We start from the raw sequence: 27,363 nt of genomic DNA on the forward strand, positions 1-27,363 counted from the left end.
GGTTGCAGTGAGCCGAGATCACACCACTGCACTCCAGCCTGGGTGATAGAACAAGACCCTATAAAAAAAAAAAAAGAAGAAAAGAAAAAGAAAAAGATCACCCTAGATATTATTTTAGACATGTGAAAGGATGAACAATCTCATCATAAAAGATAAAGAAATGTAGTCTTTCCCATACCCTTCCCAGATTAAGTCAGGGGAGGGTATGAGGAAACTGTAACCTTCCAGCACTTGCTAGGGGACATGTAAAAAGGTACAGGCACTTTGGTTAGCAATCTGACAGTATTCAAGAATTAGTGACCAGTCATTCCACTCTCAGATGGAAGCCCCCGAGAAAAATCCCACACAGGTACCCCAAAGGGAACACTACATTGCTTGCAATAGCAACATCCTGGAATTTGAACTGGGTTTGGTTATAAGTGATAGAAACCCTAAAATAAGTGATGTAAAGAGGGGCAGCAGTCCCTCCTTCATGTAAAAGCCGAGTCAGCACTGCCAGGCCAATGAGGTGCTACACGGATGTGATCCAGGTGCCTTCCCTCACCATCCTGGCCCATGTGGCTTGTTCCAGAGGTCACCTCAAGTCAGTAGGGCTGCTCCACTTCCAGTAAGCAGGCAGGAGGCAAGCAAAAGAGATGGGACAAGCTGCCTGCTATGCACACTTCTGGGAAGTGATACCCCATTCCACTTACACCCCAGGAGCCTGTATTGGCACTTGGCTACATCTAGCTACAATGGAAGCCAGAAAGCACTGTCTTAATTTTTTTTTTTTTTTTTTTTTTTTTTTGAGACAGGGTCTTGATTGTTGCCCAGGCTGGAGTGGGTTGGCACAACCATAGCTCACTGCAACCTCAACCTCCTGGGTTCAAGCGATCCTCCCACGTCAGCCTCCCAGGGTGCTAGGTAGGATTCCAGGTGTGAGCCCCCACGCCTGGCCACTGTTTTTATTCTGAGTGTCTCTGTGCCTCGCTAAAAACCATGGGTTCTAGTACCACAGAAGGAGGAAGAATGGATGTGAAGGAATAACAGTCTCTTGTCACAAGGATCTTAGTGGGCGTCACATGAGGGCCACAAAGACAAAAATCCTCCAGTATACACAAGTTGAACATATTGCCATTTATTCTCTTGAGGTTAAACATATAATTTTAACGTATTCAAACTTATTAATGGACATTTAAAAAGCTGAAAAAGTGAAGAGCTGTACCATGTCGTGGATTATTTTAATGTCATAAAATTCAAAGGAATGCCACATTTCAATGAAACATTTTGAGAAGCTGACGTACTTTTGTTAAAATCATGCAAATATCACAGAAAGGTTAATGGCTTTTTTTTTTTTTTAGTAGACATTACTGAGAAAACTGGCTCATTATATCACAAAAAGTGAAACTTGGATCTCATATACAAAGCTGTATTTCAATGAATTTTTTTTTTTTTTTTTTTTTTTTTTTTTTTTTTTTTTTTTTTTTTTTTGAGACAGAGTTTCACTCTTGTCGCCCAGGCTGGAGTGCAATGGCATGATCTTGGCTCACTGCAACCTCTGCCTCCTGGGTTCAAGCTATTCTCCTGCCTCAGCCTCCCGAAGTAACTGGGATTACAGGCGCCTGCCACCACACCTAGCTAATTTTTTTTTTTTTTTCAGTAGAGACAAGGTTTCAGTCTTGAATTCCTGACCTCCGGTGATCCACCTGCCTCAGCCTCCCAAAGTTCTGGGATTACAGACATGAGAAACCATGCCCGGCCGATTTCTCTCTCTTTTTTTTTTTAAGAGACAAGGTCTCGCTGTGTTGCCCAGGCTGGTCTCAAATTCCTGGGCTCAAGCAATCCTCCTGCCTCGGCCTCCTGAGTACAAAAGTGCATCTCAAATAGTTTTAAAATGATGTGCAATATTTAGCAACCAGTACAGCCCAGCATCAACCAATGAGAAGTGTCTGACTGTTGAGAACAGATGCAGCCAAGGTGCCACCCCTGTGTGCACCAGCTGGACTTCAGCACTGTGTAGTGTTCTCAATATGAAAGGAAAAGCTGAACAGCTAACAGAAGACGTAAAATATCTTAACAACTCTATTAAATAAGCAATCAAAAAGCAACCAACTGCAAAACAAGATAATTCATACTGTCTACATTAAAATTAAAATTTTCTTTTTTTTTTTTTGAGACAGAGTCTCTTTGTCACTCAGGCTGAAGTGCAGTGGCGCTGTCTCGGCTCACTGCAGCCTCCACCTCCCGGGTTCAAGTGATTCTCCTGCCTCTGCCTCCCGAGTAGCTGGGATATTACAAGCATGCGCCACTGCACCCAGCTAATTTTTGTATTTTTAGTAGAGATGGGATTTCACCAAGTTGGTCAGAGTGGTCTTGAACTCCTGGCCTCAAGTGATCCACCCACCTCGGCCACCGAAAGTGCTGGGATTACAGACGTGAGCCATCACGCCTAGCTAAAATTAAGAATTTCTGTTCAGTGAAGGATATCCCTAGATACAAAGAAAATTTCAATTTTTTCCCCTTTAAATTTTTTTTTTTTTTTTTGAGACGGAGCCTTGCTCTGTCGCCAGGCTAAAGCGCAGTGGCGGAAACTGGGCTCACTGCAATCTCTGCCTCCTGGGTTTAGGCGATTCCCCTGCCTCAGCCTCCAGAGTAGCTGGGACTACAGGTGTGCTCCACCATGCCCAGCTAATTTTTTGTATTTTAGTAGAGACGGGGTTTCACCATGTTGGCCAGGAGGGTCTCAATCTCCTGCCCTCGAGATCCACCCACCTTGCCCTCCCAAAGCCCCCTTTTTAATTTTTTTTGTAGAGACAAGGTCTCACTATGTTGCCCAGGCTGGTCTCAACCTCCTGGGCTGAAGCGATCCTTCCTCCTCGGCCTCCCAAAGTGCTGGGATTACCAATGAACCTCCATACCCAGCCCAAATATGCATTCTTGGAATTATTTGCAATTGCCCAGGAATGTACAAGCAACTCCTGAGAATAAACCAAAAAAGATAAGAAACTCCATGAGAAAATGGGCAATGCACAGGAAGGGAAACCAGAAAGGCTAAGTGAAAAAATTCCCCAAATTAATGCTGATCAGATGAATGTATATTAAAGGACAGCACCACTTTCTACCCATCAGACTGGCAAAAATTAGGTAGTCCGGCAATACAAGTGCTGGCAAGGATAAGGAGAAAAGGGCGGCCTACTTTCAAGTAGGAGGGTCAGTCACCGTTCTAAAGAAAATCTGGAAAACCATAGAGAAACTGACCTCTGTGACCTATAAGCCCATCCTGGGTACACATGCCACACAAGCACAGAAGGGAACACACGAAAGGATGTTTATCGTGGCCTGTATCTGGTGCCAAGGGGTCAGGGGCACCCAGGTGTCCCCCACTTCAGGCAATGTGTGTAAACTGCAACCGACATTGTGGAGTGCCACATGGCAGGTCAAAGCAATACTGCATTTCTAGAAGAGTCAATAGGGCTAGATCTTAGCAAACACTGAGTGAAAACAGCATAAGACCTATTGCACAACAGCACTATGTACAGTAAAAGCACATATTCACACATGAAACGTGGTATTTTACAAATACATTCATATTCAAAGACGTGGGTGCCTATGGGAGAGGATGGTGTAAAGAAAGGGAAAAAAGCCACAAAACCAGAGAATCTTTGCATGGGACTGTATTCCTGAGATCCCAAACTGAAGGGATGAATGTGCTGTTATGCCTTAAATGTGTGCACCAGGAAATGTAAACTAGAAAGGGTGGCTCTGAAGGGTCCTCGGGTGAGGAAGACCCCCAGGGCTGAGAATCCACCACCTTCATCCTTCAAAAGAGTACCCCAGTTGTCTGCTTACCCTTCTGCCAGCATGTGTGATCTTGGTCATTTCCTGCAAGCCAGGCAACCACACCAGTGTATAAGCCTCAAGCAAATGTCACTCCCAAGCCCCAAATGGGACTAAGGTCTCTGCTGGGCTAGGCGTGGTGTAAATCCCAGGCCTGGAAGCTCCTACCCAACCCTCATTTGTTTCAACTCACTTTCAATATGTGCATAGTTTCATAGAGCAGACATTTCCATGAGGGAGAAAGGATGATGGTGAAAGGGGAGGGGTGAGGGGACATCTCCATGTCACAGAGGCTGCAAAACTCAGCATGACTTGTGGACGGAGCCACAGGCCACCCAGGGCAACAACACCCACATAACTCACCAAGTGGTTAACGGCTCTAAACCAGGGTCAACAGGAGAGGGGACAAAAGTCACTCCTTGATTTTGCTGCAGCTTAAAGATAAGTTCTACCTCAGCGTATGCTAGTCCTTATGGGGCAAAAAAGGGAAAGTCATTCTCCCCAAGTCCAGGCTGGGCCGTCAAACAGGAAGTGGGGTGTCAGCCCCAGACCTCAATGAGGTCCCCAGACTCCATGCCCAGGTCAGCTGGCAGCTCCCTGCCTGAAAGCTTTGTCCCATCAAAGAAGAAGGAGAGCTTCCGTCCCGACAGTCCCATGGCCTCCTCATAGTGGGACATGAGGGTCTTTAGAGGGGAATCCTGGATGGAGAGAAATGAAAATGGACGTCAGAACATGAAAGGGGGCGGGGATCCTGTAGGGATAGACAGGGACCTTGGGACAGGGAGGATGGGGGCAGGGGCGGAAACAATAAAGTCAGGGCCCCATGCAGGGAAAGGAGAGAGGACAAAGAAGCCAACCCAGCCAGGCTCCTCTCTGGGAGCTGGGACGAATCCTGTCATCCCTCTGGGCTCCAAGTTGCTCAGGTAGAGGATGGGGGCCACGAGCCCAAGGCTTAGGGGTGTAGGCTCTGAGTCAGGCAAGTCCTCCTAGCCTCAGCCTCCTATCCTATGAAACAGAAGTGTGTACCAATGACTAAGAGAGCCCAGATTCTAGAGTGAGGATGAGCCGAGCTGGAGGCCAGGCTCTCCCGCCTATTAGATGTGTGACCTTAGAAAAGTGTTACAGGTTATGTTCCCCAGAGAAGACACCTTGTGGTCTTAACCCCTGGTAAGTGTGAATGTGATGTGATTTGGAGACGGGGCCTTTGCAGATGCAATCAAGTTGAGGTTGTACTGGATTAGGACGAGTGCTAATGCCGTGGGACTGGTAGACAGCTCACTGCAACCTCTGCCTCCTGGGTTCAAGCAATTCTCCTGCCTCACCCTCCTGAGTAGCTGCGACTACAGGCACAGGCCGCCACACCCAGCTAAGTTTTTGTATTTTTGGTAGAGACAGAGTTTCTCTATGTTGCCCAAGCTGGTCTCAAACTTCCTGAGTTCAGATAATCTACCCACTTTGGCCTCCCAAAATGCTGGGATGAAAGGCGTGAGCCCCCGCACCCAGCCTGGGACTGGTATGCTTATGAAACAGACACAGAAACAGACATGAGGGGAGAGCACGTGTGATGACAGAGGCAGAATGGAGTGCACCTGCAAGCCAAGAACGCCAAGGACTGTGGGCAGCCAGCAGGAGCCAGGAGGAGACAGGGCAGGTTCCACGAAGAGACCCTGAGGGACTGCGTGATGTTGTCAAATATATATTTGGTCTTTGTATGTTTCCTGGTATAAAATTCCTAAAATCCTTGGGAAAGAGTTAAGTATCTTTTTGCATATGCTAATGAGTTGACTGGTGGCTGGCAGCCCCTAGAGAGCTTCAGGAATGGTGCTGGCCACTATAAAGACCAAGGTAGGATAAGAGAGTTGGGACTTTTTCCCCACCCCTCAACCTCCAAGGAGGGAGAAAGTGAAGGTTGAGTTACCACCAATAGCCCATGGTTTAATCAGTCATGCCTATATAACAAAGCTTCCATAAAAATCCAGAGGACAGGGTTTGGAGAACTTCCCAATAGTTGAACATGTGGTGATACCTGGAGAATGGTGCCCAGGGAAGGTATGGAAGCACTGCGCCCTTTTCCCGTGCCGTGCCCTACGCATCTCTTCATCTGTATCCTTTGTAACATGCTTTATAATAAACCAGTAAATGCAAGTAAGTGTCTCCCTGAGTTCTGTAAGCTGCTCTAGCAAATTAAACCCAAGGAGGGGGCCAGGTGCAGTGGCTCATGCCTGTAATCCCAACACTCTGGGAGGCCGAGGTGGGAGGATCGGTTGAGCCCAGGAGTTTGAGTCCAGCCTGGGCAACATAGTGAGACCCCGTCTACACAAAAAAGTTGAAAAATTAGCCAAAGGTAGTGGCACACACCTGTAGTCCCAGCTACTCAGGAGGCTGAGGTAGAAGGATCGCTTGAGCCCAGGAGTTTGGGGCTGTGGTAAGCCAAGATCGCACCACTGCACTCCAGCCCAGGCAACAGAGCAAGACCCTGTCTCTCTCTCTCTTTTTTTTTTGTGAGACGAAGTCTAGCTCTGTCATCCAGGCTGGACTGCAGTGGCTCGATCGTGGCTCACTGCAACCTCCGCCTCCCAGGTTCAAGCGATTCTTCTGCCTCAGCCTCCTGAGTAGCTGGGACTACAGGCGCATGCCACCATGCCCAGCTAATTTTTTGTATTTTTAGTAGAGACAGGGTTTCACCATGTTGACCAGACTGGTCTTGAACTCCTGACCTCGTGATCCGCCCGCCTCAGCCTCCCAAAGTGCTGGGATTACGGGCGTGAGCCACCACGTCCGGCCCTGTCTTTTTGTTTTTTTCAAAAAAGAAGAAAAAAATCCTGAGTTTGTTTTCTTCCCCCATACCTTCAGAGACCCTGGCTCTGCTAACACCTTGATTTCAGACTTCTACCCTCCAGAACAATGAGAGAATAAATTTATGTTGTTTTAAGCCACCCAATTTGTGGTACTTTGTTACAACAGCCAAAATACAAAAGTGGGGTGCTGCTGGAATAAATGCTTAAATGTAACAGTGGCTTTGAAATTGGATCAGGGCTGGAAGAATTTTTTTTTTTTTTTTTTTTCAGATAGGGTCTTGCTGTCTCCCAGGCTGGAGTGCAGTGGCCCAATCTCAGCTTACTGCAGCCTCAATCTCCTAGGCACAAGCCATCCTCACACCTCAGCCTCCTGGGTAGCTGGAACTATAGGCGTGCGCCAGCATGCTGGGCTAATCTTTGCATTTTTGGTAGAGGCAGGGTTTCACTATGTTGACCGGGCTGGTCTTGAACTCCTGAGCTCAAGCAATCTGTCCGTGTTGGCCTCTCAAAGTGTTAGGATTACAGATGTGAGGCACCGCGCCTGGCCGAAGCTGGAAGAATTTTGAGGTGTATGTTAGAAAAAACCTAGACTGCCTTGAAGACTGCTGGTAGAAATATGGACATTAAAGGGAATATCCCTACAGGCTCACAAAGAGGAGAGGTACAGAGAAATCTCCTATCATCTTAAGAGGATGCATATATTGTTATGAACAGAAGGCTGCTAGAAATATAAATATTAAAGGTGTTTCTGATGAGGTCTCTGGAGGAAATGAGGAATGTGTTATTGGTAACTGGAATAAAAGTTTCCGATAAAGGTGGCGCAATCATGGCTCACTACAACCTTGATCTCCCAGGCTCAAGCAATCCTCCTGCCTCAGCCACCTGGGGAGCTAGGACTACAGGTGCTGGGATTACAGGTGTGAGCCACTGCACCTGGCCCAATTTCTCCCTTTTGAAATGGGAACGTCTATCCTATGTCTGTCCCATCACTGTATTTTAGAAGCAAATAGCTCATTTTCTAGATTTCACAGGTCCACAGAGAGAGAGAGAGGAATTTTGTCCCAGAATGGACCATACCAAGTCTCATCCAAAACTGATCTAATGATTTAGAAAATAAGATTGGGACTTCTTGAGTTGATTATATTTAAATGAGATTTTGGGCTTAAGAGTTGATGCTGGGATGGGTTAAGACTTGTAGGGACACTGGAATGGGATGTATATATTTTGCAGATGGGAAGGCCATGAATTTGGTGGGGGCTAGAGAACAGTGTGTTAAGGGTTGAACTGTATTCCCCTGAAAAGGCACTTTGTGGTCCTAACCCCTAGTAAATGTGAATGTAACCTTATTGGAAAGTAGGGACTTTGCAGACATAATCAAGTTGAGATGAGGTTGTGCTTGGTTAGGGTGGGGCCAGCCCAACATGACCTATGTCTTTCCAAGAAGAGAGACGAACACAGAAAGAAACACATGGAGAACACCGTGTGATCACAGAGGGAGAGACTGGAGTGACACAGCTGCAAGCCAAGGAACTCTGGCCACCAGCACAAGCTAGAAAGAGGTAAGGAAGGTTTCCACTCAGATTCTCAGACGGAACCAGGCCCTGCCAACACCTTCAATTCAGACTTCTAGCCTCCAGAAGTGTACGGGAATAGGTTTCTATTGTTTTAAGCCACCCAATTTGTGTATTTCGTTACAGTAGACTTAAGAAATGAATGCAGCAGGCCAGGCGCGGTGGCTCACACCTGTAATCCCAACACTTTGGGAGGCCAAGGTGGGTGGCTCACTTGAGGTCAGGAGTTCGAGACCAGCCTGGCCAACATGGTGAAACCCTGTCTCTACTAAAAATACAAAAATTAGCCCAGCACGTGCACCTGTAATCCCAGCTACACGGGAGGCTGAGGAAGGAGAATCACTTGAAACTCGGAAGGCAGAGGCTGCAGTGAGCCAAGATCATGCCAGACTCCAGCCTGGGTGACAGGGCGAGACTCCATCTCAAAAACAAAATAAAAAAATGACTGCACCAAGTTGCTTATTCCACCTCTCTAGAACAACTCAGTCTTCTTATTGCCAAATGAGGATAACAACAGTGCTTTGTGGCCCACATCAGATTGTTGTGAAATGAAATAAGATCCTGAATGTGAGGAAATTATCCTCGGCATGGGGACTGGCACTTAGCCATGTGGCCTTCATTGTTATTTTGATGGGTTTTATTGATTACCATCTAAGGGTCCTTTCTGTTTTAATCAGAAGGAGTCAGGAGACCAAGGGGGCACCCAGACTAGGGCAGAGGGTACCAGCAAAAGTGGGGAGGGAAGTTGAATGATGGGTTTTCCCACTACCTAGGATGGCTGGGAACCCAAGAACATGGAGGGCAGTGTCTCCTGCAAGTCAAGATTAGGGGAATCCATCCTCCATTAACTGACAAGAGAGACAAGAGGCAGCAGAGGACAGGGTGAGGGGCGTGGAGAGCCATCTCTCCCACTCACTCGAGACAGTGAGACTTCCAGTGTCTGCTGTTTCTCCTTTCCCTGCACCCGGAGCTGGAGCTGTTGGGACGTCTCTGTGGCCTCTGGAGAACTTGCTAGTACCACACAGTCTGTGGGAGGCAGAATCAGGAAGCCAGGGCTAAGTGGGGGCTTGGAAGCAGGGCCTGTGCTGAACCTCTCCCCATATCCCCTTCCCCTGGCAAATGCCTCAAGGCCCCACCTCCCTGCCTTCCTCTCACCAATGATGTCAGCCACTCCGAGCTTTAGGGTCCTGGGAGTGGCAGTAGGTGATAGCTCTGTCTCTCCAAAAAGCAAAAGGATCCTGCTTGGGGACACCCCAAGGTGGGTGGCCATGTGGTCCACCACACTCTGCAGAGGCTCCGACTAGGGATGGGGACAAGCAAAAGAGGTCTTCCTGCCTCGAAATCCACGCCCCCAGCCACACCACCCAAACACAAGCTCTGGCCTTAGCTACTTGCTAAGCTCCTCAGCTGTGAGTTTCATCATATTTACCTGGTAAGGTATAGAATAAAATTGTGTCAGCAAAGGGTACAGGCGAGTAACACAAAGAAATATAGCAGCCATGGGTTAGAACAAAGAAAGGGGTGGTGGGGATTGCAGCAAACTGGAACTCACATGCCACCTAGACAGGCTGGCTGTTATGCAGCTCCAGTTGATTGGCACTATGTGGGAACGTGGGCCAGTGTGACATCTTCCTATATTTTTCTTTTTTTTTTTTTTTGAGATGGAGTTTCGCTCTTGTTAACCAGGCTGGAGTGTAGTGGCGCAATCTCAGCTCACTGCAACCTCCGCCTCCCGGGTTCAAGTGATTCTCCTGCCAGGCTGGTCTCGAACTCCTGAATTCAGGTGATCCACCTGCCTCAGCCTCCCAGACTACAGGGATTACAGGTGTGAGCCACCGCACCTGGCCACATCTTCCTATTTTTTAAAAGAAGCCAGAAATCTGGACCTTTTTTTTTTTTCTTTCTTTCTTTGTATTTTTAGTAGAGGTGGGCTTCACCATATTGGCCAGGCTGGTCTTGAACTCCTGATCTCAAGTGAGATCTGAGGCAGAGTCTCACTCTTTCGCCCAGGCTGGAAGGCAGTGGCACCATGCCCAGCTAATTTTTGTATTTTTAGTAGAGATGGGGTTTCACCATGTTGGCCAGGCTGGTCTCGAACTCCTGATCTCAGGTGATCTGCCTGCCTTGGCCTCCCAAAGGTGCTGGGATTACAGGCATTGAGGCACTGCACCTGGCCAGAAATCTGGACCTTTGTATGAAATCACCCATCACAAAGGTGACAACAAACTCATATATTTTTAAAGCACTTGGTCAGGCATGGTGGCTCATACCTATAATCCCAGCATTTTGAGAGGCCAAGGCGGGAGGTTTGCTTGAGGTCAGGAGTTCAAGATCAGCCTGAGCAACAAAGCAAGATCCCATCTCCACTTTTTTTTTTTTTTTAGAGACAGCGTCTTGCTCTGTCACCCAGGCTGCAGTGCAGTGGCACAATCCCAGCTCACTGCAGCCCCCAACTCCTGGACTCAGAAGATCCTCCTGCATCAGCCTCCCAAGTCACTGGGACTACAGGTGTGCGCCACCATGCCTGGTTAATTTTTTTATTTTTAGTAGAGACAAGGTCTCACTATTTTGCCCAGGCTGGTCTCGAACTCCTGGCCTCAAGTGATCCTCTCACCTTGGCCTCCCAAAGTGCTGGGATTACAGGAGTGAGCCACCATGCCTGGCTCCCATCTCTATGTTTAAAAAATAAAATAGGCCAGGCACGGTGGCTCATGCCTGTAATCCCAACACTTTGGGAAGCTGAGACAGGGGATCACTTGAGATCAGGAGTTCAAGACCAGCCTGGCCAAGATGGTGAAGCCCTGCCCCTACTAAAAATACAAAAACTAGTCGGGCATGGTGGCGGGCACCTGTAGTCCAAGCTACTCGGGAGGCTGAGGTGGGAGAATCGCCTGAACCTGGGAGGCGGAGGTTTCAGTGAGCAGAGACCGTGCCACTGCACTCCAGCCTAGGCGACAGAGTGAGACTCCATTTCAAAAAATAAAAATAATAAAAAATAATAAAATAAAATAAAATAAGTCTACAGGGCAAAGAAAGCAGACACACTGTTGGAAAAGCCATGGGCTGCCAGTTTGCAGCCTCTGCCTTAGTTGCTTGACTGATGCACTGTGCATCAGTAACGGTAATGTCTGTTATCATTCCTGGTGTTGAAACAGGGTCATCCTTACAAAAATATCAGGCTTCGCCAGGAAGCTGGCAGAGCTCAGGGTGACTGAGTGACATCTGCTGTGTCCAGGGCAGTGAGAGCAAGCTCAGGAGGGAAGCCCAGGTTCCTAGGGAGGAAGGTAAGAGAGACTACCAAAAAAAGCTTCTTAGAAGACAGGATGCTTCACACCTGGAATCCCAGCACTTTGGGAGGTCAATGAGAGACGATCACTTGAGCCCAGGAGTTCGGAACCAGCCTGGACACAGTGAGACCACTTTTTGAAGGAAAAAAAAAAAAAGACACAGGATGCTTATGAGGAGCCTTGAAGAATGGGTAGAAAGTTTGCCAGAAAGAGAGGGGAGCATTGGGAAAATGCAGAGAGAGGAAACAAAAAGCGTGAAGGCAGGACAGACTGAAAAAGAATGATGGGCAGCTCTAGAGAACAGGATGGGAAAAGGATGACAGTCCCTTCTGCCAGGACACCCCTGCTGGACACCACCATCTCTCCAGAAACAGCTCCTGGGTCCTTCTCCCATGGGCCTCAGGCACTCACCATTCTGAGGGGCAATCTGACCAGGTCAGCCCGGCAACGGATTTTGAGTGGGAAGAGTCGGGGGGTCTCTGGGAGGGTGGGCCCTTCTACCAAGACCACTTCATCCTCTTGGCCCTGTTGCTCTTGGCCCTGAGGTGGCTTGGGGCTCAGACAGGAACGGAGATCCTGGAGGCGCTTGTTCACCTCACTGCAGTGCAGACAGGACTCTGGGTCAATTGGAGTCAGCCACCCTCCCGGATTGCCCTTTTCCATCCCAGCCAGAGCCCCGGCGCTTGGCACCTTAACTTCTTGAGTGCCCGAGTATGCTTTCTGCTTTTGGTCCTTGGTGAAGGTGGGGACAGAGGAGAGTTGTCCAGATCCCTGTAGAAGCAAGAGACGGCAGGACGGAGGCAATGGAGAGAGCCTGGCCCCACAAATCCTAGAAACCAGATCCTCGGACAATCAAGCATAGTTGGACGCAATGGCTCACACCTGTAATCCCAGCACTTTTGGAGGCTGAGCCAGGAGGATCGCTTGAGCCCAGGGGTCCAAGACCAGGCTGGGCAAGATGGGGAGACCCTATTTCTACATAATTAGCCAGGCAGAGTGGAACACAGCTGTAGTCCCAGCTACTCAGGAGGCTGACGTGGGAGGGTCGCTTGAACCCAGGAATTTGAGGCTGCAGTAAGCTATGATCACACCACTGCACTCCAGCCTGGGCATGGAGTGAGGCCCTATCTCTAAAAATGTAAAAATACATTTAAAAAATAAAGAGGAAGCAGATTCCAATAATCCCCATTTCACTGGAAGGCAGGGGTAGGGGAGAGGGAAAGCCTGAGGCATCATTTTTATATTTACGTGACCTGAATATTAGGGAAACAAATGCCTCATTTTTGAGACTGTCACTTCCCAGGAAAATGTCCAACAATATCCGACAGACGGCAAGAACTTACCATATGTCCAGTGTTGCCCAGGCTGGTCTTGAACTCCTGGGCTCAAGTGATTCACTCCCCTTGGCCTCCCAAAGTGCTGGGATTACAGGCAAGAGCCACTGTGCCCAGCCAAGTGTTAACTCTTGATTGACTCAGCAATTCATTGAAAGTGCCACTGTTATCCCCAGGTTTGGGGGGATTTTTTGTCTGTCTGTTTGTTTGCTTTTTAGAAACAGGGTCTCACTCTGTCACTCAGGCTGGAGTATAGTGGCACGATCATGGCTCACTGCAGCCTCTAATTCCTGGGATCAAGCGATTTTCCCACCTGAGCCTCCCGAGCAGCTGGGATTACAGGCGTGCACCACCACGCCAGGCTAATTTTTTTTTATTTTTTGTAGAGACAGGGTCTCTCTCTGTTTCCCAGGCTATAAAACGGGGTTTTATAGATGAAGAAAGAGAAGCACAGAGAGGACAGGGAAGCTGGATTGGAACCATACCTTAAGCTCACATTACTAGGGTCTCAGAATCCACTCCCAAGGGTGGTCCTGAAGGGTTCACTGTCACCCCCCGGGTAAGCCACCTCTTTTCCCAAGTGATTCATTCCCCACATGAACCTCGACAGTCCGTCTATCCCTTCTTCTTACCCTTTCAGGAGCCACCCAAGAGTCCTGCCTGCCTCCGCTTACCCCTCCAACTCACTTCCTGCTCCCAGGGCCCAAGGGCCCTGGCCTCACTCACAGAAACTCTGTCTTTTTCTTCTCTTCTTTATCCTTAGTCCTCAGCTTTGTCTTCCAGGGAGAGCCTGGTGATGGGGAGCCCTCATGGTAGAGACCACTCGAATCTGCCAGCTCCGCCTCTGGGGGCAGAGGAAGAGAAGGTAGAAGGGGGTTATCCAAGGGAGGCCAGCGAAGGCCAAGAAGAAACAAGTCAGGGGCTTCAAGAAGGTCCCAGGAAAGGAGGAGACCACGGAGCCCCCGGCACACACAGGGCCACACGGTAATATTGGGAAAGGAGGCAGGGGATGAGACTGCTATTTAGTATAAAGATAGCTCATATTAACTTAAAATCAACTTCAATTTCTCATGAAAAGAAACCAGGTACTATTTTCTATAATATAGAAATTTCTTTCTATTTGCCTGCTGTCAATAAAAGATCATCACAAACCACGAAAATAAATACTGTGAAAATTAAAAAATGATAAGAAACCCTAGATCAGTGGCTCTCAACCAGGGAAATTTTGCCTCTGAGGGGACATATAGCAATGTCTAGAGACAATATTGGTTATCAAAATGTGGAGGGCAAGGGGGCTGAGGTATAATACTTCCCAGGGATGGAAGTCAGGATGCCGCTAAACTTTCTACAATGCACAGGACAGTTTCCAACACCAAAGAATTTTCCAGTCCAAAACAATGCCAGTAACGCTGAAGTCGTGAAATCCTGTCCTAACTAACTATGGCAGCTGCGAGAGGCCTGTGATTCTGCATTTCTTTTTTCTTTTTTTTCTGAGACCGGGTCCTACTGTGTCACCCAGGTTGGAGTACAGTGGCATGATCATGGCTCACTGCAGCCTCGACTTCCTGGACTCAGGTGTTTCTCCCACCTCAGCCTCCTGAGTAGCTAGGACTACAAGTACACATCACCATGCCTGGTTAATTTTTTATTTTTCTGTAGAAACAGGGTCTCATCATGTTGCGCAGGCTGGTCTCGAACTCCTGGGCTCAAGCAATCCTCCCATCTCAGCCTCCCAAAGTGCAGGGATTACAGCACTTTGAGCCACTGTGCCCAGCTGATCTTGCATTTCTAGCAAGCTTCCAAGGGATGCCATATATAGCTGGGCCCACGTTTTGAGTATCAGGGATAGAGGTACCTTTTACATAGCACTTCTATGTCCTAGGTACTGTCCTAAAGCATATACCTAGCCAAGAGGCAGCTCTCTCTATATTCCCTTTTGTTAATTCTCACCAAAATCTGTACCAAAATGGGGTCTACTATTATCCCCACGTTGATAATGAGGAAATTGAAGCACTGAGAAATTAAGAAACTTGCCCAGGCTGGGCGTGGTGGCTCATGCCTGTAATCCCAGCACTTTGGGAGGCCAAGGCAGACAGATCACCTAAGGTCAGGAGTTCGAGATCAGCCTGCCCAACATGATGAAACCCCATCTCTACTAAAAATACAAAAAAGCCAGACATGGTTGCGGGCGCCTGTAATCCCTGCTACTCGGGAGGCTGAGGCAGGAGAATGGCTTGAACCTGGGAGATGGAGGTTGCAGTGAGCTAAGATTACGCCACTACACTCCAGCCTGGGTGACAGAGTGGGACTCTGTCTCAAAAAAAGAAAAAAAAAAAAAAAGAAAAAAGAAACTCGTCTAAGGTCACACAGCTATTAAGAGATAGAACTGAGGCCGGGCACAGTGGCTCACGCCTGTAACCCCAGCACTTTGGGAGGCTAAGATGGGTGCATCACCTGAGGTCAGGAGTTCAAGACCAGCCAGGCCAACATGGTGAAACCCCATCTCTATTAAAAACACAAAAAATTAGCCAGGCGTGGTGGGAATTAGTCAGCTACTGGGAAGGCTGAGGCAGGAGAATCACTTGAACCCAGGAGGCGGAGGTTGCAGTGAGCCGAGATCGCGCCATTGCACTCCAGCTTGGGCAACAAGAGTGAAACTCTGTCTCAAAAAAAAAAAAAAAAAAAGAAAGAGAACTGAGATTCAAACCCAGGCCAGATGGCTCCTGTTTTGCTTTTAATCACCCCACCATTCTCCCTCATGGTACAAGAGTCTTGGTCCAAGGTCTCCATTTACCCACTGGCTTATTTTCTCATTAGACTTGATTCCTATTCCCCGCCCTTGAGTTGTTTGCAAAAAATGCGTCAATGGGGGAGGACAAAGACAGGGCATCCCTGACAAGATTCAGAGAACACCCTGCTGGCTCCAGTGTTCCCAAAGAACTTGCTGTAGATGTAACAAGATGTCACAGATTCTCAACACCTTACCGCCTCCCGCCCCGCCCAGGACTACAGAATCAGCATCTCTTCAGGTGGCACCAGAAATGTATACATTAATACATTCTATGCTTGTTAACAATCCAGCTCCTGTGGCTGGAATGCAGGAGTCCCCTCTCCCACGCTCTTCCCTTGAGCCTCAGGAGACAACGGACTGCAGGAATATAAACCCCAAGAAGTCTCCTAAGAGAAGCCAGCGCTGCGTGCCTCTCGGCCCTCCCTTACCTTCCTCATCTCCTGGAGGGTAGAGTTTCAGGAGGGATAGGTCATCTGGGATAAGGTGAAGGCTGCTTTTAACCTGCAAAGACAAGGAGGGAGAGGGGTCAGGCCCAAGTCCTCCCCCTACCGAAAGAAACAATTGGGGGTGATTCTTCCCTGACACCCAGCTCCCAAATCCTCCCTAAGATCGTGGACACCTTGGCCCTCTCCTGGCAACCTAGAAGTCTAGCTTCCCCAGGATTCAGAATGGAAGTACCCTTCACCCTTTCCTCCATCTGCCTAAGACACTCTGAAATGTATGTTTCCTTGTCCTTTTTAACTAGGTTACTAGCCGCCCCTCTACCCCTGACTCTTAGGGATCTCAGCCCCCTAGCTCACACGACCATCGGGGGACCCCAGCCTTCTGGAGCCGCCCAGTCCTCTGTGAAGCCGCATGGACCCCAACCCCAATACCGCAGCTCCCTGGCTTCATTTGCCATGGGCCCCAACCTCAAAATCCAATGGCCCCAGGTCCTCCCAGTCCCTCTCCAAAACCTCAGGAATCCCAGCTCTTCAGCCTCTCTGTGCCCGCAAGACTCTAGCTCCTAGGAATCCTAAACTTCCAACGCATCCCACCCTCCTTCACCACCCCAGTCTGCAGAAAGTCCCGGTGCCCTGCCTCTCCCTGCCTCCAACACCCTAGCGCCCGAGGACCAGCCCCAGGACCCCAGCCTCAACACCCCTATAGCCCTACCCTCCCCGAACGCCGGCCCCTCCCTGGAGGCCAAGCCCTTGGCCCTTCCGCCCGTCCCCTCCCCGGGACCGGGCGCACCTTCCCCGAGTACACCGGAACCAGCGGCGCCTCCCCCGGATCCAGCACCAGCCGCCGCCGCCGCCTGACCGGCTCCCGCGGGGGTCCTGCGGGCCGCCCGTCCTCCCCTTCGCTGTCACTGTCGCTGTTATCCCGGGACGCGACCGGCCCCGAGGGCTCCGGGGGCGCAACCTCAACCTCGTCCGCGGCACCGCGAGCGGTGGCGACCTCCAGAATTTCCTCATCGCTGTCGCTGACCAAGTCCACAGACACCACGTCCAGCGTGCCCCGGGATGGAGACCGCTGGGCCCGAGGACGCCGGCCCCGACCGCCCCAGCCGCCCCGACCCCCTCGGCCGGCACCGCTACCTCGGGACCAGCGGCCCCGCTTTCCTACAGGCTCCGCCATGGCACACGTTCCTTCACAACACACGCCCGCCTCCTCTCGCCTCGCCCCGCCCCCTTCAGCGACTTTCGCCTTGCATTGGACAAACAGCCTGCTCGTCAGCACCTCTTCGCGCTCCACGCGTGGGATCCGCCTTCCCGCCTTTTCATTGGTCTCTGTACCCGCTCATCATGCGCCCACCTCTGAAACCAAGGCGCCAAAGATTCCAATCACCTAGGCGCAATCACCATAGCTTTCGATTCAGTCGGCCTCACCCATTGGCTGGGCCTCCCCTCCACAGACGAGCCTCTCCCGGACCCGCCCACCCAAGACAACCGTCTTCCGGCTTGGTTAGTGGCAGGGCATCCTGGGAAATGCAGTCCTCGAGCGGTAAGGTTTCCGGGAGGAGGAAGGCGGGCTTGGAATTCCCTGTGGAAACCGCAGCTTTAACCAGGCGCGGTGCCTCACGCCTGTAATCCTGGCACTTTGAGAGGCTGAGGCGGGCAGATTGGTTGAGCTCAGGAGTTTGAGACCAGCCTGGCCAATGTGGCGAAATCGCGCCTCTACTAAGAATGCAAAAATTACCCGGGCTTGGTGGCACCCCTCTGTGGTCCCAACTACTCAAGAGGCTGAGGTGGGAGTTTCGCTGGAGCCCGGGAGGCGCAGATCGCACCACTGCACCCCAGCCTGGGTGACAGGGCCAGACCCTGTCTTAAAAATGCTTTAAAGAAATAATAATGCTGGCTGGGCGCGGTGGCTCACGCCTGTAATCCCAGCACTTTGGGAGGCCGAGGCAGGCGGATCACGAGGTCAGGAGTTCAAGACCAGCCTGGCCAACATGGTGACACCACGTCTCTACTAAAAATACAAAAATTAGGCGGGCATGGTGGCGTGCGCCTGTAATCCCAGCTACTCAGGAGGCTGAGGCAGGAGAATTGCTTGAGCCGGGGAGGCAGAGGTTACAGTGAGCCAGATCCTGCCGCTGCACTCCAGCCTGGCCACAGAGCGAGACTCTCTCTCAAACAAAAAAAAAAAAAAAAAGAAAGATAGAAAGATAGAAATAATAAGTTTGGGCGCGGTGGCTCATGCCTATAATCCAGCACTTTGGGAGGCCAAGGTGGGCGGATCACCTGAGGTCAGGAGTTCAAGATCAGCCTGACCAACATGGTAAAACCCCGTCTCTACTAAAATACAAAAATTAGACAGGCGTAGTGGCGGGCACCTGTAATCTCAGCTACTCAGGAGGCTGAGGCAGGAGAATCGCTTGAACCCAGGAGGCAGAGGTTGCACTGAGCCAAGATTGTACCACTGCACTCCAGCCTGGGCAACAGAGTGAGACTCCGTCTCAAAAAAAAAAAAAATCTTATGTATTTATTTATTTTTAAATTTTATTTTATTCATTTATTTAATTTTGTTTATTTATTTATGTTGAGATGGAGTTTAGCTCTTGTTGCCCAGGCTGGAGTGCAATGGCTCGATCTCAGTTCACTGCAACCTCTGCCTCCCAGATTCAAGCAATTCTCGTGCCTCAGTCTCCCAAGTAGCTGGAATTGATTACAGGCGTGCACTACCATGCCCAGCTAATTTTGTATTTTTAGTGGAGATGGGGTCTCACCATGTTGGTCAGGCTGGTCTTGAACTCCTGACCTCAGGTGATCCACCCCCTCCCCCGCCTTGGCCTCCCAAAGTGCTGGGATTACGGGCGTGAGCCACTGTGCCCGACTATTTTATTTTTTTCTTTTTCTTGAGACGGAGTTTCGCTCTGTGGCCCAGGCTGGAGTGCAATGGTGTGATCTCAGCTCATTGCAACCTCCACCTTCAGGGTTCAAATGATTCTCTTGCCTCAGCTTCCCGAGTAGCTGGGATTACTGGTGCCTGCCACCTCGCCCAGCTAATTTTTGTATTTTTAGTAGAGACGGGGTTTCACCATGTTGCCCAGGCTGGTCTTGAACTCCTGACCTCAAGTGATCCACCTGGCTCGGCCTCCCAAAGTGCGGGGATTACAGGTGTAAGCCACAGCACCCAGCCTGGCATATGTAAATCTTCATGATAGCTACATAAGCCACTTGCCAGTCTCCGAATTCAGGAATTCAAGGACCTGGGAGCCCTGACGAAATGCCGTCGTCAAGGCAGTTAACTCTCCTGTCTCCCATTTCCCCTAGGAGGGAAAAGCTTGGCTTCAGTCGTGCTCCAAGATGCAGGCTACCTCCTGTCCTAAAGATATGAAAAGTTTGTGTCTACCCACCCCTACCATACAAGCCAATTCGATAACACAGGTGGTCACCCCACTTACCATCATAAAGTTAGACTGGGGCCAGGCGTAGTGGCTCACGCCTGTAATCCCAGCACTTTGGGAGGCCGAGGCGGGTGGATCACTTGAGGTCAGGAGTTCGAGACCAGCCTGGCCAACATGGTGAAACCCCATCTCTACTAAAATACCAAAAAAAAAAAAATTAGCTGGGCATGGTGGTGCACGCCTATATTCCCAGCTACTTGGGAGGCTGAGGCAGGAGGATCACTTGAACCCAGGAGGCGGAGGTTGCAGTGACCTGAGATCAAGCCATTGCCCTCCAGCCTGGGTGACAGAGCCAGACTCTGCTGCAAAAGAAAAAAAAAAAAGCCATGCGCGGTGGCTCACACCTGTAATCCCAGCACTTTGGGAGGCCAAGGCAGGCGGATCACAAGGTCCAGAGATTGAGACCATCCTGGCTAACACAGTGAAACCCCGTCTCTACTAAAAAATACAAAAAATTAGCCAGGCGTGGTGGCGGGCGCCTGTAGTCCCAGCTACTCAGGAGGCTGAGGCAGGAGAATGGCGTGAACCCAGGAGGCGGAGGTTGCAGTGAGCCAAGATCGCACCACAGCACTCCAGCCTGGGCGACAGAGTGAGACTCCGTCCCAAAAAAAAAAGCTGAACTATGTTTGACTAAAGGTGTTGTCAAGTCCTCTGACGTGAGGACTAGTCATTGTTTATCTTGAAAACATGGTATTGCAACCACTCCTATAAACTTGAGAAGAAGGGAGAGGGAGAAATGAAAAGAAACCAAGCTTGCGGTGCACTCAGCATTGATCTCAGGGCAGCTGCTCCCTGACCTGCTTCCCCAAAGCCATCTGGTGCCTGTTGCCCCACAGTCACATAGCCCTTGTCACAAGATTATAGTTCCCCCTAACTGCTCTCGAATCACAGCTTGGACATTACATTAGGTGTTCCCTTTGAGATATTCCTTCAGGTCTTGATGGAACTACTGACTCAGCTGACCTGAAGGGCCCCACAAAGAGCTGACTCCCCCCAAAATGCAGCTTCTACACCCTGATGATTTCATCCCCCTTCCCAACCAATCAATGACCCCAATTTTCCAGCCCATCACCCCCCACAAACCCCTTAAAAGCCCCAGCCCAGAACTCCTTGGAGAGAGATTTGAGGGTCTCTTCCCATCACCTCGCTCGGCACCCTGCGATCATTAAACTCTCTCTGCTGCTTCCCCACTGTCTCAGAGTCACAGAGCTGTGACTGCACAGTGGGCATATGAACCTGCAGCTCCTGTAACAATATGGAATTTGAAATTTTATCTTGAAAACAGGATAATGGTTTACACCTGCTTGGCTGTAACGAAGGATATTTCTTTTTGCCTTTGCAATCTTTTACCAGATTGCCAGTGATGTGCATCACATTCTGACTTAATGCTTATTCAAGCCGGGTGCAGTGGCTCACGCCTGTAATCCCAGTACTTTGGGAGGCTGAGGTGGTTGGATCGCCTGAGGTCAGGAGTTCAAGACCAGCCTGGCCAATAGGGTGGTGTATTTTTCTACTAAAAATACAAAAAATTAGCCAGGCATTGTGGTGGGCACCTGTAATCCCAGCTACTCCGGAGCCTGAGGCAGGAGGATCACTTGAACCCGGGAGGCGGAGGTTCCAGTGAGCTGAGATTGTGCCATTGCACTCCAGCCTGGGCAACGAGAGTGAAACTCCATGTCAAAAAAGAAATAAAAATTATGCTTATTCAATAATAAAACCAGCCCAGGCACGTTGGCTTATGCCTGTAATCCCAGCTCTGGGAGCCTGAAGTGGGAGGATCACTTGAGGTCTAGGGTTCAAGGCCAGCCTGGGCAATATAGCAAGACCCTGTCTCTACAAAAAGTAATAATAATTAGTGGGTGTGGTGATGCACACCTGTAGTCCTAGCTACTTGGGAGGCTGATAGAGCCCAGGAGTTCAAGGCTGCAGTGAGCTATGATCTCACCACTGCACTCTAGCCTGGGCAACAGAGCAAGACCCTCTCTCTAAAAATAAATAAATACATACAATTTAAGGCCAGGCACAGTGGTTCACGTCTGTAATCCCAGCACTTTGGGAGGCCAAGGTGGGAGGATCACTTCAGGCTGAGTGTTAAGATACGCCTGGGCAATATAGTAAAACCCCCAACTCTACGAAAAATAATAATACATTTTAAAACTTTTTCTTTTTTTTTTGAGATGGAGTTTCACTCTTGTTGCCCAGGCTGGAGTGCAGTGGCGCAATCTTGGATCACTGCAACCTCCACCTCCCTGGTTCAAGCGATTCCCTTGCCTCAGCCTCCTGAGTAGCTGGGATTACAGACATGCGCCACCATGCCTGGCTAACTTTTTGTATTTTTAGTAGAGATGGGGTTTCTCCATGTTGGTCAGGCTGGTCTCGAACTCCAGACCTCAGGTGATCCGCCCGCTTCAGCCTCCCAAAGTGCTGGGATTACAGGCGTGAGCCATCACGCCCGGCCCATTTTACAACTTTTTAACCAAAAATAATAATAAAACTGTTTTCTGTCTCTACTACCTTTGTGGAGAAGTTTGTTGGGTTGAGATATTTTGTTTCTTAATTATATTTCCCGAACACACTCGCCAACACCTCCTACCAACAATATTGTGCACCTCCGAGACTACACGCCCTCCACACATCCACAGCGTTGGCAACTCCTGCACAACATATATCCCAACACAACACAAACACGCCCCTTCAACACTTCACTCTTTCCCACTTTGCCTCCAACCGTATAACCCCCTTGCCGCCTCACACTTACGTCCCACGCCACACGTCGCGCAGGATACCCACACGGCACACACCCAATACCACATGCTGCTCACACACCCACGGTGCTCACAAAACTCGCGCCTCATACATCCACGCAGAACGGCATGTCGACCTCTGCCCTTGTCCCATCCCATACGCCTCCATCCCAACCGCGGCACCGATGTCCCCTCCAGGCGCCCCCAGCTGGACCAGCATGCATTTCCCTTCCCCGTGCAGACTCAGCCAAGGTCAGGACTGCAGGCGCACAACAGCCAGCAGGTGGAGCTGTTTTCCAGGAAACGGAGGCTCCTGGACTCCACCGACTTCCCAGCCCCAGGCCTTCAGCCACTGCAAGCCGCAAGCAGGAGGTGGCCCTGAGAGTCTAAAATTTTCAAGTCTCCTTTCCCCAAACCTTGCTCAAGAGCTGAAAGTGCACCTGTAAGTCCCAGCTACTAGGAATGCTGAGATGGGAAGATTGCTTGAGTCCAGGAGCTCAAGGCTAGCCTGGGCAAACATAGCGAGACCTCATCTGTTTTTTGTTTTTGTTTTTGTTTGAGACGGAGTCTCACTCTGTTGCCAGGCTGGAGTGCAGTGGCACGATCTCGGCTCACTGCAACCTCTGCCTCCTGGGTTCAAGCGATTCTCCTGCCTCAGCCTCTCAAGTAGCTGGGACTACAGGCGTGTGCCACCAGGCCAGCTAATTTTTGTATTTCTAGTAGAGGTGGGGTTTCACCATGTTGGCCAGGATGGTCTCGATCTCTTGACCTAGTGATCCACCCGCCTCAGCCTCCAAAAGTGCTGAGATTACAGGTGTGAGCCACCGTGCCCAGCCGAGACCTCATCTCTTAAAAAAAAAAAAATTATTTTTTGGCCAGGTGCAGTGGCTCATGACTGTAATCATAGCCCTTTGGGAGGCCGAGGTGGGAGGATCACTTGAGGCCAGGAGCTCGAGTCCAGCCTGGGCAACATGGCAAAACCCCTTCTCTACCAAAAAATACAGAAGTTAGCCAGCCGGGTGTGGTGGTGCACGCCTATAGTCCCAGCTACTAGGGAGGCTGAGGCGGGAGAATTACTCGAATGCAGGAGTTCAAAGTTATGGTGGGGTATGATTGTGCCATTACCCTCTAACCTGGCCTAGCCTAGCCTAGTGAGACCATGTCTCAAAATAAATAAATAAATAAATAAATAAATAAATAAATAAGATGTCAAATAATAAGAGTTCATGTTTGAGTCGTTGCTAAGCCACTGTTGTATGCTTTACATGTCATTTAAGACTCATTGATAATGTCCTCATTTTCTGAATTACTATTTCATGGTGTATTTTACAGACCAGGAAACTGCAGTTCAGAGAGCTTAAGTCATGTAGCTGGGAAGGGGTGGAGCCAGGATTCACATAAACCCAGCTAGTCTGGGCCAGGCACAGTGGCTCATGCCTGTAAACCCACCACTTTGGGAGGCTGAGGCAGGCGGATCATCTGAGGTCAGGCGTTCAAGACCAGCCTGGCCAATATGATGAAACCCCGTCTCTACTAAAAATACAAACAAACAAAAAAAATCTAGCCAGGCATGGTGGTGTGTACCTGTAGTCCCAGCTACTCAGGAGGCTGAGGCAGGAGAATTGCTTGAACCTGGGAAGTGGAGGTTGCAGTGAGCCAAGATTGCACCACTGCACTCCAACCTGGGCGACAGAACCGGACTCCATCAAAAAAAAAAAAAAAAACAAAAAACCAGCTAGTCTGATTCCAGGGCACTTGGTGGGAGGCAGCACACCTCTGTTCCAACCTCAGCTTCCTGGGAGACTCCCCAAAGTGGCAGAGCCCACAAGGGTGTCTCCTTCCTCTGCACCCCAAATGCATAAAGCACCCATCACAGCACTTCCCACAGCCCTTCATTCACTCCTCCTCCTCCTCCCCCACTCATTCCCTGACCCTTCTCATCCCCCAGCTGGGGAGGAGGGGCACAGAGATGACTTGGACATGGATCCGATCCCAGCAAGACAGGATGTGTTCTTTTTGTTTTCTATTTTTTGAAACAGAGTCTTGCTCTGTCGCCCAAGGTAGAGCGCAATGGCGCGATCTCGGCTCACTGCAACCTCCGCCTCCCGGGTTCGAGCAATTGTCATGCCTCAGCCTCCCTGGGACTACAGGCACAAGCCACCATGCCTGGCTAATTTTTGTATTTTTAGTAGAGACGGGGTTTCACCATGTTGGCCAGGCTGATCTCGAACTCCTGACCTCATGATCCACCCGCCTCGGCCTCCCAAAGTGCTGGGATCACAGGTGTGAGCCACCAAGGCTGGCCAGCAGGATATTTTCACCAGGAGTCACAGGCTCAGGTGCTTCAGACAGGCAGGAAACCAAGATGAATGAAGCAGGCTGGGAGAAAGGTAATAGGGAACGGCATGTGAGAGCTTATTTTAGCTGAAGCTTAAGGTAGGGGATTATGGCAATGCGAACAGCTGGTGGGGAGCAGACAAATGCTGCACCAGATGATCTGGATTTTTTTTGGAGTCTCAGAGACTTGTGTTCAAGATGTAAGCATAAAGAAGTACTAGAGGTTTGTATTCCAAATGCATGCATACACTAAGCAAAATATAATGAGGAGTGCTGCTTTTTTTTTTTTTTTAATAGGTAGCTAAGCTCAAAAGGAAGACAGAATCTTCTTGGTTCCAGAATAAGGAGGAAAATCAAAGCCACAGTGATGGGAGCAGTGGGGACGGTGAAGTCAAGCAGCCTACAGGAATGCAGGAATCCCCTACGATTGGCATTTTAACACCCACAAGGGGACCGGGCAAGGTGGCTTACGCCTGTAATCCCAGCACTTTGGGAGGCCAAGGCGGGTGGATCAGGAGGTCAGGAGTTCAAGACCAGCCTGGCCAACATAGTGAAACCCCCCCCTCGTCTCTACTAAAAATATAAAAAATTAGCCAGGCATGGTGGCAGGCACCTGTAATCCAAGCTACTCGGGAGGCTGAGGCAGGAGAATCACTTAAATCCAGGAGGTGGAAGTTGCAGTGAGCCAAGATCACACCATTACACTCCACCCTGGGCTGTAATCTCAGCACTTTGGCCTTTGGGAGGCTGAGGCGGGTGGATCACTTGAGGCCAAGAGTTCGAAACCAGCCTGACCAACATGGAGAAACCCCGTCTCTACTAAAAATACAAAAATTAGCTGGTATAGTGGCACGTGCCTGTAATCCAAGCTATTCAGGAGGCTGAGGCAGGAGAATCGCTTGAACCCAGGAGGCGGAGATTGCAGTAAGCCGAGATCGCACCACTGCACTCCAGCCTGGGCAAGAGCAAGACTTTGTCTCAAAAAAAAAAAAAAAAAAAAAAAATCCATCCCCAGGCCCTGGCGCACAATGTAGAAGTGAGCCACCTGAGAGTGGATGGAAAAAGCCATCCAGACACTCAGAACCCCAAGGCGGACCAAAGTATAGGCTTGGAGTTAGCCCAAACCTCTGGTGCAGAAACCTGTTCTGAGGAACTCATAAATAAGATGGTCAGAATCTTGTTCAGCCTGTAAGACTGTGGCAGGAGCCAAAGCAAGCCAGCCCCAGGGGTTGTCCGTGGGGTCCCAGGAACCCATGAGGCTGTCACAGGCAGGAGAAACACAAAGAAGTCAAAGATACCTTCCGTGAAATCAAAGAAACCTTCCATGGGGACGTCCATTCTCATGGCTCACGGGGTCACCATGGAAGGTTTTTCTTGTTATTATTTTGAGACGGAGTCTCGCTCTGCCGCCCAGGCTGGAGTGCAGTGGTGCCATCTCAGCTCACTGCAACCTCCGCCTCCAGGATTCAAGCAATTCTCCTGCCTCAGCCTCCCGAGTAGCTGTAATTACAGGCGCCCGCCACCACGCCCAGCTACTTTTTGTATTTTTAGTAGAGACGGGTTTAGCCATGTTGGCCAGGCTGGTCTCGAACTCCTGACCTCAGTTGATCCTACCCACCTTGGCCTCCAAAAGGGCTGGGATTACAGACGTAAGCCACTGCACCCTGCCTCCATGGAAGGTTCTTTGACTTCTTTTACATGCCATGTAAAGGTAATAGTAACTACAGCATGCCTCTGCCTTAATGGGATTTTATAGCTGAGGCAGTGGAGGGTCAAGTTAAGTTGCCTAAAGTCAGTTAGCAATTGAAGTATTTAATTTATCTGTGCCTCAATCTCCTGAGCTGTAAAATAATAATAATTTTTAGTGTACTTTCCCCATAGGACAGTGGTAAAGATAAAATGAGTCACCACCTGGAGAATGGTACAATGCCTGGCACATCGTAGTAATGTTAATACAGATGAAAGAAGTTTTAGGGGCTGGGTGCCTGTAATCCCAGCACCCTGGGAGGCCAAGGCAGGCAGATCGCTTGAGACCAGGAGTTGCAGTGAGCTATGATCGAGCCACTGCACTCCAGCCTGGGTGACAGAACAAGACTCTGTCAAAAAAAAAAAAAAAAAAAGATAGGCCAGGCGCAGTGGCTCACGCCTGTAATCCCAGCACTTTGGGAGGCTGAGGTGGGCGGATCACCTGAGGTCAGGAGTTTGACACCAGCCTGGCCAACATGGTGAAACCCCGTCTGTACTAAATATACAAAAATTAGCCGACTATGGTGACGCATGCCTATAATGCCAGCTACTCAGGAGGCAGAGGCAGGAGAATCGCTTGAACAGGAAAGAGAGAGGTTGCAGTGAGCTGAAACGGTGCCACTGCACTCCAGCCTGGGTGACAGAGCGAGACTCTGTCTCAAAAAAAAAAAAAAAAAAAAAGATGAAGTAAGTTTTACATGCTCAGAGATAAAGAAGAAATTTCTACAACAAAAACAGGGTGGGAAGCCGAGGCAGGGGGTTGTTAACTGGGGGCCAGGAGACAGAGACTAGCCTGGCCAACATGGAGAAACTCCATCTCTACTAAAAATACAAAAATTAGCCAGGTGTGGTGGCACAGGCCTGTAATCCCAGCTACTTGGGAGGCTGAGGCAGCAGAATCGCTTGAACCCAGGAGGCAGAGGTTGCAGTGAGCCAAGATGGCACCACCCACTCCAGCTTGGGTGACAGAGTGAGACCCTGTCTCAAAAAAAAAAAAAGAAAGAAAGAAAGAAAGAAAACAAATGGCGAAAATAATATTAATAGTAT

General features: G+C 49.7%; 1 protein-coding gene across 2 annotated transcripts; it reads right to left on the reverse strand.

The window, feature by feature from the left end:
• Positions 1-1,097: 1,097 nt before the first annotated feature.
• On the reverse strand, positions 1,098-17,253 carry NFATC2IP (nuclear factor of activated T cells 2 interacting protein). 2 transcript variants are annotated; one of them, XM_054454396.2, is made up of 8 exons: positions 16,831-17,253; positions 16,026-16,098; positions 13,533-13,650; positions 12,163-12,243; positions 11,884-12,070; positions 9,341-9,485; positions 9,102-9,211; positions 1,098-4,514 (listed from the first exon to the last, which is right to left on the reverse strand). In XM_054454396.2, exons 1-8 carry the CDS (start codon positions 17,215-17,217, stop codon positions 4,356-4,358), a joined length of 1,260 nt encoding a protein of 419 aa, XP_054310371.2. In that variant the 5' UTR covers positions 17,218-17,253; the 3' UTR covers positions 1,098-4,355. The 2 variants fall into 2 exon arrangements, with proteins under 2 accessions (XP_054310371.2, XP_063510298.1); XM_063654228.1 differs by lacking the exon at positions 12,163-12,243.
• Positions 17,254-27,363: the final 10,110 nt, after the last annotated feature.

The sequence above is a fragment of the Pongo pygmaeus genome, chromosome 18, assembly GCF_028885625.2.
Source record: "Pongo pygmaeus isolate AG05252 chromosome 18, NHGRI_mPonPyg2-v2.0_pri, whole genome shotgun sequence".
NCBI lineage: Eukaryota > Metazoa > Chordata > Mammalia > Primates > Hominidae > Pongo > Pongo pygmaeus.

Excerpts from the sequence above, each read along its gene's own strand:
- NFATC2IP (XM_054454396.2), bottom strand. The coding sequence starts at position 17,217 with ATGGCGGAGCCTGTAGGAAAGCGGGGCCGCTGGTCCCGAGGTAGCGGT. Across the intron at positions 9,486-11,883 it reads TCAGATTGCCCCTCAGAATG|TCGGAGCCTCTGCAGAGTGT; the intron begins GTGAGTGCCTGA and ends CCCCATCCCTAG. Across the intron at positions 9,212-9,340 it reads CGGAGTGGCTGACATCATTG|ACTGTGTGGTACTAGCAAGT; the intron begins GTGAGAGGAAGG and ends TGCCTCCCACAG.